At 37.9% G+C, this 12,794-nt stretch overlaps 1 protein-coding gene across 2 annotated transcripts in view; it reads right to left on the bottom strand.

The window, feature by feature from the left end:
* Positions 1-1,290: 1,290 nt before the first annotated feature.
* DPY19L1 (dpy-19 like C-mannosyltransferase 1) overlaps positions 1,291-12,794 on the bottom strand; it is an 84,567-nt gene continuing 73,063 nt past the window's right edge. The window contains exons 20-23 of one of the 2 annotated variants that reach the window (XR_012508121.1): positions 12,207-12,306; positions 10,921-11,046; positions 3,803-4,053; positions 1,291-2,498 (exon numbers count right to left, since the gene is read on the bottom strand). Coding sequence is in view for 1 of the 2 variants with exons in the window: in XM_074367241.1 (XP_074223342.1) it covers positions 3,897-4,053; positions 10,921-11,046; positions 12,207-12,306 (383 nt within the window). In the remaining variant the exon portion in view is untranslated. The remainder of the gene's footprint in view (positions 2,499-3,802; positions 4,054-10,920; positions 11,047-12,206; positions 12,307-12,794) is intronic. The other variant, XM_074367241.1, reaches the window with a different exon arrangement.

Below are 12,794 nucleotides of genomic sequence, written 5' to 3'. Positions count from 1 at the left end.
CAAATACAATGCAAATAAGCTATATTAGTATATGATTAATATTACCTTATCTATTCTTCACTCCTTGCAAGTTCCATTGAAGCATGCCCCCTAAGAGACAAAAGAAAGGACTTCGTAAAATTCAGTTCCTAGTATAGGGACCCTCCAGCCTGTCCTGGTGGGATCAGTTTGTCAGGAATGGAGCGCCCCCTAAAGGCCAGTCTTCCAGAGATTTTCTTCCCATCCTTAGAGCAGTGGTTCTCAAGCAGTCCCTGCAAGAACAGCATCAGCATTATCTGAGAACTGGTTAGAATGCAACTTCTGGGACCCTATCTGTCTTACTACTTTTGGGCTTTTATAATAAAATACCACAAACTGGGTATCTTACAAAAAACAGAAATTTATTTCTTATAGTTCTGAAGGCTGGAAGTCAACAATCAAGGTGACAAATGATTCAGAACCTGGTGGGAGCTCACTTCCGAGTTCATAGGTGGAAACTTGAAGCTGTAATCTCATACAGTGGAAGAGGCAAGGGAGCTTTCTTGGGCCTCTTTTAGAAGGGCACGAATCCCATTCGTGAGTGCTCCAGCCTCATGACCTAATCACCTCACAGATGTCCTACCTCCTAATGCCATTGCCTGGGGGAGGGGAGGGTTAAGATTTCAACATATCTTGGGGGGACACAACCATTCAGATCATAGCACCACCTTAGGCCAACTGAGTCAGAAACCTCTGTGGTGGGGTGCAGCAATCTGTGTTTTAGGAAGCCTTCCAGGTGACTCGGATGCACACTAAATTTGAGAATCACTGTTCTCAAAGATATCAGAGAATGAAGGTATCACTGTGTAAAAAAAAATTAATTATGCAGGCATGGAGTAAGCTAGATTGTTTTTCCTCAAACCAGATAAAAAATTAAGCTGATGCTTGTATGAAGCAAATACATGGAGCTGTAATTTAGGAAATACCAAGAGACCAAACTGTGTTTTAATGTATGAGGAAAAGCTTCCAGCAGTTCTGGAATTAACCTCAAGATACGGCTTTAAAGAATGACTGTGTCCCTTGATTTAAGTGATAAAGTACTGTAAGTGTGTAATGTCACATGTATAGGAAGAGTATGGGGAACCTCAGTACCTTTATTCCCACTGAGGAGGAGGACTAAGGAGTTTCACGGACCTTCAACCTCTCCCCGTGATTCTGTACTGCAATCTGCCACAGACCAGTTCGTGGTGATCTAACTACAGAGTGAGCTGAGGCTGAACATGTCCACAGTCAACGAGGAAATGAAAATAACAATTAAAGAAACACTTTCCATATTTTTCGTAATTTTTTTAATTTAACATACATAGTACATGTAAACAACTGGCATAAATTCATAAAAATACAACACCCCTAGGCAGTATCACTTTATTCCTGATACATCCTTTCATTTTCTCCTTCATGTCATTGTCCTAGTTTAACACACTTTTCCTGCTAAGCATTCTTTGAGGCTTATCTTTTTGTAGAAATACTGCCCCAACTTTGTTTTTTTATGTCATAGCAATAGCTATTTTTATCACCTCCTTGCCCATCCTTACCTTCCTCATACTAAAGCAAAAATATTTGTAAATGCTAAAAATGCATAAAATACTGAGCTTTAATACTGTTTTGTCATGTGTATCGAACCTACTACTACTCTATGTTGCCATAAAAGATATTTATAATCTACAGCACCGGCTGCTACCAGATGTGACCAAGGCTGAGTGTGCAGTGTAGCCCAAGGCCTCTGTTCCAAACTGACTGGCCTAAAATAGAATCATAGCTTGCTGGTGGAGTCACATTAATAAATAATGTTACAAAAGGAGTCTTCTGGAAAAAAATTAATTTGACTACTTTTATCTTTTACCAGCATATGAAACAGTTGTAACAGTATTTTAATGTTTTTCCTTTATAGAATTTCCAATCATTACATGTGAATTTACTAGAAGGGTAGTTACTGAAACGTGATAAAAAAAAAAGAATAACTTTAAATTAAAAAAAATTGTAACTGAAAGAGGTACAAAACATGTTTAGGTGAGAAACAACGGCAAATAAAGCAGAGCACACACTTCCCCTCTTCCTGCTGATGGTAACTTTTGTCCTCCTTGGCCTCCAGTGCCCACTTCCCATTTTCTGCATTGCTGCATCATTGCGCAAATTCTACTCTTAATCCACAACTCCCTAATTGCTTCCCTGTTTTCTGAAACTGGCAAAAGACCAAGGAATAAAAGTCACCCAGGAAGCGAGAAAGAGGGCGGGCAATCGTGAGGACGGAAGGATGCTCCCTGGGAAAGGTGGGCTCTGGGCGACGGGGGGCTGCATACTCCTGTCTTGGCAGCTGTCTGCTCTAAGCAAGCTAGCGCTTCCCCCAGACCAGGCTTGTCCTTGGGCTCTGGTGAGAAGGCAGAAAAAGAACAGCTCTTCAGCGGCTCCCCGGACTGGGCACCGGAAACCATCCCTGAGGACTCAGGTCTCAAGGACAATCCACAATGAGGTTAATCTGCCTGTGGTTAATAAAGAGAACACTGTGTAATTAAACGTGTAGTCAGCCAGAGGCACGGTTCGCTTAGAACTTTAAATCTTAAAACCATTTCTCAGAACTATGAGGATTCACTGTTTTGAAGAATCTCATTTCACAGAAATTAACTTCTAAGAAACAAAAATTCATACAGGAATTCAAAGCAGGTTTGGAACCATTTCAAAATAAAAATAAATAAGGAAGAAAAAAAGTAAAGAGGAAGGCTGAATATATTCATTCCTCATATTGATACGGTTTTGGGAACCAAAATTATAACATAAGGCTTAAGGCTTTGTCTTATTAAAGACAGGCAATTTTAAAACTAAAATATAAAAACTCCATTCACTTATCATTATTCATTTACTTGTTTGACAGAAAAATTAGTCAAATTTTATTATATCTCAATAGTAAAAGAAAAATTACCACATACTACAGTCTACTCTTCCACTGTAAATTATGTCTACTCAAATATACATTAGTTTCTAGATGCATTATAATTGGGATTGTTCAAAATAGCTTTTCTTAAAACTACAACTATACATGAAAAAATTTTAAGTGGCTTAAAGGTATTAAAATATAAACATTTTAATAATACTAAAAATGAGAAAAATACACAATTGCCATTAAATTTTTTAAACCAGTAATAAGTACTTGGTAGGCAACTAAATGAGTAAATAGCACTTATTTGACAAAGAATGTTGAGAAAGAGAGACAGATAAACAGACATACACACTAATGCCACATGGTTGGTAGTTACAGGAATTTGGTCCTAACAAGTAGGTCCAAGAGCCTGGATTAATAACAGGCAGTAAATGCTTCATTAACAAGAGTAACAGAGAATAAAGGATAGCGAAGAAGTGAAATAAACATATTTCCAAATAGCAAGCACTCATGTCTGCGCCATCTACTCCTACTGGAGTTGACGACAGGGGCTGACATGACTGCGGAATTTAGAATAAGCACTGAAATGTTCAAAAGATAAGAGCAAAAGGCAGAAAAAGAAGCAAGGGGCGTCAGTAGTCCAGGAACTATAAAATCAGCCCCACACAGTTCAGAAGTGACTATATTCTCCTATCACCCTTGTCATGAACCATCATATTTTTTCATACAAGTAGCTTCGCTCACTTTAGCACAAATATTTAAGTCAAGTACAAGCATATACTCATTTGCATAGCAAATTTTAAGGGGTGCATTGAAATAGTAACCAATTGATAAAGGTTTAAGTATTTTTACAATCAGAATCACATTCAAATTGACCCAATAAGACGTTTTCTATTTGAAAACAGTTACCTATAAAAGTTTTGGGGATTTGAATTAAAAACAAGGCATGAGTTATTAGCAAAACATGAAAACCATTACTGGTGGACTTCTCTGCAGGCGGTGGTCATTCCTCTATGACTTCTAAGACTTTGTAAACGCTATTCTGGAAGACAGTGGTGAAGTGAGGCTTGGACTCCTTTACCAAGAGGTTACACAAGGGAGGTTTCCCAGCATTAGCAGGGTCTTCCACATCCCAGATTTCGGGCATACTGCAACCCGGCCTAGACAAATTAACGTGCAGGTTAAAAATCAATGTACATTTTATAATGGCAGATAAAGCACAGCACACCTTTTATGTTCCTGCCCTCACTTCATTTCTTCTACTTAAATTAACTTAGTGTTTTAAAAAAAATCCTATCATAGTTATTTATATTTATGTCAGCTACCATAAATCCTTTTTAGAACAAGGTGAACCCAGCAAAGGTGACTATGAAAAAAGCGAAAGACATATGAAATACGTGAATTCAGGTGGTGGGGCACAAGATCTCAGTAAAATTCTGCCTCAGCTACTTACCAAGAATGTGGTGTTGGATAGTTCACTCTGTCTCAGTCTCCGTTTTTGTACAGTGGGAAGTACCCAAGACATTAGGGATTAAGAGAGCTACTGAACCAAAACACCATGCCCAGCACACAGTTAGAAGTAATATATTGACTTAGAAAATTATACAGGTATACCTCGAGATACCGTGGTTTGGTTCCAGACCATCACAATAAAGTAAATATTGCAATAAAGTGAGTTCCACAATTTTTTTTAGTTTCCAGGTACATATAAAAGTTATGTTTATACTGCAGTCTATTAAATGTGTGATAGAATTACATACTTTAATTCAAAAACTCTTTCTTACTAAAAAATGTTAACCATCATCTGAGCCTTCAATAAGTCATAATCGTTTTGCTGGTGGAGGGCCTTACCTCAATGTTGATGGTTAATGACTAATCAGGGTGGAGACTGCTGAAGGTTGGGGTGGCTATGGCAATTTCTTAAACTAAGACAACAATGAAGTTTGCCACCCTGACTGACTCTTCCTTTCATGAACAATTTCTCTGTAGCATGCAATGCTGTTTGATGGCATTTTACTCAGAGTAGAAAAACTGAAGCTCAAACCCCACCACTGCTTTATCAACTAAGTTTATGTAACATTCTGAATCCTTTGTTATCATTTTAACAATCTTCACAGCATCTTCACCAGGAGCAGATTCCATCCCAAGAAACCACTTACTTTGCTTATCCATAAGAAGTAACTCCTCATCTGTTTGTTTTATCATGAGATTGCAGCAGTTCAGTCACATCTTCAGGCTTTACTTCTAATTCTAGTTCTCTTGCTGTTTCCATCACATCTGCAGTTACTTCCCTCACTGAAGTCTTAAACCCCTCAATGTTATCCATGAGGGTTGGAATCAGTGTCTTCCAAGTGCTTGTCAACTTTGAGATTTTCACCTCTCCCCATGAATCCCTAATATAAATGGCATCTAGAATGGTGTGTCCTTTCCAAGAAGGTTTTCAACCGACTTTGCCCAGAGCCACCAGAGGAATCACTAGCTATAGCAGCTATAGCCTTATGAAATACATTTCTTAAGAAAACCTGGAAATTGAAATGACTTCTTGCTCCACGGCCTGCAGAATGGATATTGTATTAACAGGCATGAAAACAACATTCATCTCCAACAGAGCTCTTGGGTGGCCAGGTGCACTGTCAATGAGCAGTCATAGGAATCTTTTTTTTTTTTTTTCCTGAGCAATAGGTGTCAACAGTGGGCTTAAAATATTCAGTAAACCATGTTGTAAACAGATGTGCTGTCATTCAGGCTCTGTTGTTCCATTTATAAGAGCATGGGCAGAGTCGATTTAGCTTAATTCATAAGGGCCCTGGGATTTTCAGAATGGTAAACAAACACTGGCTTCAACTTCAAGTCACAAGCTGGTTTAGATCCTAATTAGAGAGTCAGTTTGTTTTTTAAAACTTTGAAGCCAGGCATTGACTTCTCCTCTCCAGCTATGAAAGTCCTAGATGGCATCTTCTTCCAGGAGAAGGCTGTTACATCTACATTGAAAATCTGTTGTTCAGTGTAGCCACCTTTACTAATTTACTTAGCTAGATCTTCTGGATAACTTGCTGCAGCTTCTACATCAGCACTTGTGCTTCACCTTGCACTCTGATGTTACAGAGACGGCTTCTTTCCTTAAAGCTCATGAACCAACCTCGGATAGTTTCAGACTTTTCTTCTGTAGCTTCCTCATGTCTCTCAGCATTAACAGAATTGAAGAGAGCTAAGGCCTTGCTCTGGATTAGGCTTTGGCTTAAGGGACTGCTGTGGCTGGTCTGATCTTCTATCCAGACCAATCAAACTTTCTCCATATCAGCAATAAGGCTGTTTCACTTTCTTATCATTCATGTATTCAGTGCAGTAGCACGTTTAATTTCTTTCAAGAATTTTTCCTTTTCAGTCACAACTTGGTTAATCATTTGGCACAAGAGGCCTAGCTTTTGGCCTGTCTTGGCTTCCGACATGCCTTCCTCACTAAGCTTAATCATTTCTAGTTTTTGATTTAAAGTGAGAGATGTGTGACTCTTTCTTACGTGAATACTCAGAGGTCACCAAAGGGTTATTAACTGTCCTAATTTCAATAGTGTTGTGTCTCAGGGAATAGGGAGGCCCAAGCAGAGGGAGAGAGATGGGGGATTGGCTGGTCTGTGGAGCAGCACTTATCCATCAAGTTCATCGTCTTATGAGTATGGTTCGTGGTGCCCCAAGTAATTACAATAGAAACATCAAAGATAACTGATCACAGATAACCATGATAAATATAATAATGAAACTTAAATATTTCAGGAATTACCAAAATGTGACAGAGAGACACAAAGTAAGCATTTTTAATTTATCAAATCCAACCTTACCCCCACTAATCAGTAACTGATACATACTTTCAAATCCATATCATCTAACTATTTTATAATCACCAATGTAATAATTGATTCAGGGAAGAATAAAAACTGGATGCAAGAACTACCTGGTGAAAGGCTACTGTTTATAAAGGAGATCTATTTCCTTAAAATGGAGAGAGTTGGGGGATATACTTTAAGTGATCAAACTTATTAACATCATCAATAACAACAAAGTGACATGTACCTCCAGAAGTGACATAATGGAAAGTACATAGCACCTTCTATGTAGTATTGGTTTGTTTTTTTTTAAATTAGGTATTTATTTTGTTGCACTCAATCCTATGTAGTATTCTTGCCAAATTTTGTCAAAATGAATCTAATCACATGGAATAAATTAGACAAATCCAGATGTGGGACATTCTTACAAGACAGCTGGCCTGGACTCTTCCAAAATATCAATAAAAACAAAAAAAGTAAAAGGGATTTCACAATTTTTATGTTTTTATTAATATTAAAAACAGAAAAATACAAGGAAAAATTATAGCTATTTGACAACAGCTTATGTTTTGTCATAGTTGCTTTACTTTTCTCTGTAAGAGAAAAAATCATGTCTAGCAATTCCCTTTTATTCCCAATGGCAGTCCCACTCCCCTGCTTTCCTCCGTGAGCCCACAGTATGACAGGAATGTGCACACTTTCTCCTTTTCAACAACATCTGTAATTTAAAGGTAACTAATCATCTAAAAAGTGTCAGAATATAAACCTATCAAAGTAAGTAAGTGAAAGTCACCATCATCTCCAATGTCACTTCTCAGAGGTGGCTTCTATGAACAATCCAGCACACATTCTGCTAGGTCTTTTTCGTCCACATTCAGACATACAAGCATACAAAAATATAGGCACAGACATACTTATATACACAGATGCTCCTGGGTTGCTTTTATAAAAATGAGGTTAACCTGGGACTCCTCACTTAGCAATAAAAAGAGGCCACTGTTCCATCTCAGTACATAAAGCCCTACTTTATCTTCCTTAATAGATGCTGTACTTCTATGTATTATTTAACCACTCTTTTATGGATGGATATTTAATTATTTCTCATTTTGCCATTATAAAACAATGCTGATATAAACATTCTGTGCCAATATCTTTCTGCAAACTAAACTTCTAGAAGCAGCACTACCGTTATGTCAAAAGGCTACACAATTTTCACTTTGCCTCTATCAAATTATCTCCCAAAAAGGTATTACCAGTGAGTGTTCCTGTGAAGTGCTCAGTGCACATTTTTTTGCACACCCTCAGTGACACTAGATTCTACTGACATACGAAAATATGACTGGGCTTGAGTTTTCTACCTTTTAATTTTCTCATATGTGCCAAGGCCATTTTCTCACATGTGCCAAGGCCAAACTGATACTACAGTGCAGGCCAGTGGGAGTAGAGAGTGAAACAGATTGGAAGTAAAGAACAACCCAGCTCCTGAGTTCAGCTGCCTTCAGGAAGAGATGAGGGCAAAGAGCTGCCCTTGTGAGCTCTGTCTGCCTCTGAATAACATCCTTTAGTCTTTTTCTGAGTTTCCCGAAGTTTCCCCAGCCCAGCTGGCTACATCTTTACAATAGCATTAGTGAAAATCTGAATAATTTTTTTTCTGATTTCATGTATTTTAATTTTATGTCAACTCTATTATGAGCATTAATGAGAAAGAAGAAAATGGAATTTAAAAAGCAGTTAATTAACAAAAACAAATACATGTATGTTCCCGTACAACTGAAGCATTCTGCTGTACACCAGAAACTGACACAACATTGTAAACTGACTATACTTCAATTTAAAAAAAAATCCAAAAAAAGAAAAAAGTAGTTAAAAACTCTTCTACAACTTGCATTTGAGTATACTTTCATACTTGTATTTGAACACAAATATTTAAATATTTAAGGAATAATCAAGCACATAATTAAGCTACTTTGTAAGTGATAGAACACAAACACCGAGTCCACCAACGTGCCGCGTGCAGTTTAAGCTCCAGATAAATATTAGTCCCTCTTCCCTTTCTTCTCCTATTTGAGTTCCCCGTTTGCTCCCCTGTTCTGACATATTTTTCTTTTCCAGTCACTGTCTCAGGCTGGCATAACTGGATCAGAGACTGAGGACCAAGGCAGTAAAGAAGATCCCAATGCTGGTAGAAAGCTCTGTCCAGAAACTCAGTTCTTGCTACTGCAAATGCAAGCACTAAATATTTGTCCTTCTTCCCTCTTCCCTTTATCTGAGTCCTCCATTTGCTTCCCTGGCAGAAGAGCAAGCACTGCTATGTTTTGTTCTAAGAAATGAGCAAAGTGCACCTGTCTAAGGTTCCTGAGACTTATTATCAGTCTGACTTAAATCCTGTAGTAGATGGAGAGTGCTGTTTAAGTTACCGAGTGGGGAAACCAGAGGAGAGAAAGCCACTTCCTCAGCTCCCCTCGCCTCCACGCCTGCTGGAACAAACACCACAAGGGCAAGTCAAGGTCCAGAGGGGAAACAGCACCCGCCCCACCCGACTCTCAGTCTGAGTGCCCGTCAGCGAGCTCTAAATGGAGATGACCACAAGCCAGTTAATTCACTGCTGACTCTGTTTAGTGTGCAAGATTTATTGCCGTGCTTCCTAATCTTGTCTTCTGTTCCCTTCTTGTGTACAAAAACCTGTGCTCTGCCCATCAGAACATGAACTCCTACAGTTATGCAAATCCAAGGAGCTCCATCAACATCTTAGAACAAAGCACAGCAACCTCTGCACTTTCCGCATATTCAAAACACCATGCGGGGGGTCCAGGGGAAAATGAAGAACCCTGAATCAAGGTCCATCACTGGCTTGGGGAAGAAGGTCATGACACATTATTTTTATGTTCCAGTAACCTACAGGTGTCTCAGGCTGGCATCACTGAACTGGAGAGTTGGAGAGTGAACCCTGAGGCATAAAGAAGATCTCAGTGCTGGTGGAAATCTCTGCCAAGAAACTGAGTCCTTCCGACTGCAAGTGTCAGCCCACCATTCATTTATTACAATGTCAAATCGCTGAGAGATGTGTATGGCTTTTTGTCCTAAATCTATATAACAAAGTTAAAGTACATAAATTTCATCTATATTCTTATGTTCAAAAGGACTTAAAAGCATTTTCCAAATTATGACTCTAAGAACGATATTTTCTATGGACATATTCATCAGAAAATCACTTAGCAATCAACAGTTGTTTGAGTTTCTTTGTGTGTAATGCTGATAGATACTGTGTCACAGAACTATTTTTACCCGAGTCAACATTTAATCATTTTGTCTTAATACCACTGTGTATCATTGAAATATATGACGTATGAGTATAGATAAGCCAAAGACACAGCAATCTCCTGAAGGCTTCTACTTAGTCATAGAGTAGTGAGAATTTTTAACATACTAGTATTCCATGAAACATCCTTGATTTCTGATAAAACTACTCCTTTCTGTGCTCCTCATGGAGTGAATGCTTTGGTATTTTAATAGCAAGCTGTCAACTGCTGTCTAGTCACCGTGGTGCAACATTTCTAAGTAGTCAATTTTAGAATTCACATTTGCTTTTAAGATCTTACTAACTCTTGTTGCTATACTCTGCTCAGTGAACTTCTGTGTGGAAATAGATACTTATAAAAACTATAAACCCAAGAGAATATGGGTAAAAAGGAAAATTAATTATAATCCCATTCAAATAAGGTGTGAAACAGCAAGAAAGAAGCTTCACTCCAAGTTGCTGCTGGGAGGGGTCCCATGGGTCACAAGGTATGGTACGGGGCCGAGATGTGGTTGGGACAAAGCTGCCCGACTGACTTCATGACACTGAGACTCTCCATTATTTGGTTTCAGACTCTGCACGTCTTTTGAAAGAAAATATACCCAACTTTAAATAAAAGTTTTTTTTTCTTTTAAATCAAAGGCAAATATGAACAATTTGGGAATTTCTCGGTAAATGCCAATAACTTTAAGGTAATGTGCACATGCAAATCATTATAAAAGAAATAGATATTTATAATGACTAGAAAAGAAAAAAACTCCAAATAATTATTGAAAAAGTTTTTTCCACTTAAACTTTGCTAACTAGTATATACACCTCACACAAACGACTAGTAAAGCACTTGTGATGAGACTGAATTAACTTTACTGTCCGATGAATATAAAATACTAACTGTACTGAATACTCACTTGGATCTTCTTATACACCAAGACTCCTCCAGAATGTAGTAATTCACTTGTAACTTTATCAATTCTCGCTTCACTTCTTCAGCTGCTTTTCGACTATACATTGAATATACTATTTTCGTTCTGGCTCTTTAAAGAAAAATAATTGGGCAGAAAATGTTCAAGATTAAAAGAATGCAATCAACCCACTTGGAAGTAAGCACTGAATGGGACTAGAAGGAAGACTCTGCAGAAGAACCAGGTCAAGAGAACACTCTTCACAGGAGTTCCTGCTACAGGGCTTTGGGGAGGTCAGTTGAAAAAGGCAGAGGTAGCACAAGAGTCCTGGAGAAAAGGTTCACTTTAATGAATCTCTTCATTTCCAAGCTTAGTGTTTTGGTTTGTTTGCTTGTTTGTTTTTTTTTTAAGTTGTGATTATGTGCTTGCTTGTTTCTGTTTTATTTTTCCATCACTCTATCATAAATAAGAGTACGAGCCACAAAAACACAATTCCAGAACGACTGTAAAACTGCAACAGTTCAAACTTTGATAACCAACAATTAGAATTAAATGGCTGTTTTAGCCCTAATTAAAAAATAACCATAAATTATACAATTGCTCTGGAAATCAGCTTGCTAAAATTGTTTTTTTTTTCATGAAAAAGCTTTTTATTTATAAAAGGTATGTTCCACTGTTATACAAAATAATATATTAATAGGATTCACCAATAACTTAGGAAATGACTAGCTGAACAACCTAGAAATTGCATGAAAATTAAATCTATTTCCTTTTCAAAGAGAACACAATAATCTAACTTATGAAAAATAGTAAAAAAACAAAAAACAAAAAACAAGAATATTTTAGTAGGCCATATTGGTGAAAATCAGGATTAAAACCCTCTTTGAATAGGATTCCATTACAACTGACTACTCAGAATTCAAGAATACCCCATATGAAAATCTTAAAAACTACAGGCTAAAGAATCTTCTGGGGAACTTAAGGATTATGAGAACTAACAAGGACCCGGGTGTTTTAGAGCCCTGTTAACCTACAGAAAATAGACACAGTGTGATTTCTTTTTGCTGCCCAGGAGGGAATATAACCCCAATGGTTATAGTTTCATTGTCCTATGGAACCCTGACAGTTTGTATCTGCCTCAGCCATCTTATTTCAGCATTCTTCGTCCCCTAACTCTCTAAGTCCAAATTCCCCATAACGTTTTTGAAACGCTTCGCATTATTTTGGTGGTTCCCTCACTGTCTACTTGTACAAAAAGTTTGTTTCCAACAGTGTGAGAACTGTGTACTAACCTCAGACCTGCATCTTCATAATGTGGATGATTCACAACGGGCCGAAGTGCGGAGAGTTTAACACTTGCCATTGTGGGCATTGCACCCGCAAACACTGCGTCTGCAAAGAAAGAAGGAAGGTCTTAGGAAGACACTTGGTGCATGTGACAAGAGGTCTCCTTCTGGTCAACTTAATTACTTCCCAGGTGAAAAAGCTGGGCCCGAATCATGACCTAAAGATTCAGCAGCAGAACCAGAATGAAGTCGGGTAGCTGATACAATGCTGGTCAGCAACCAAGCCTGGGTAAACTATTTTCCTTAGAAGACCGAGCCTCACCATCTGTCTCACAATTGAGGATTTCTGTTTCTTTTGTTTGTTTCTAATGTCTTTTCCTGCTTTAAGGAAAGAAGTAACAAACCGACTAGGAAAGTTTTACAGCACCAAGGAATTCTCCAAGACGATTTAATATTTAGTCATTTGATACTCAAATGACAACAAAATCTCCCTTCCCATATATGAATAAAATACCACATTCCATGAGTTCATTTCAAGAAGGAATGCGAAGAACTAAGATTAAAAATTAGGAAAATAAGCATAACATAAATCAT

This window comes from Camelus bactrianus, chromosome 7, assembly GCF_048773025.1.
Source record: "Camelus bactrianus isolate YW-2024 breed Bactrian camel chromosome 7, ASM4877302v1, whole genome shotgun sequence".
In the NCBI taxonomy this organism is placed as follows: Eukaryota; Metazoa; Chordata; class Mammalia; order Artiodactyla; family Camelidae; genus Camelus; species Camelus bactrianus.
Note: the sequence above shows the minus strand (reverse complement) of the source record. Positions and strands in the feature narration are given on the sequence as shown.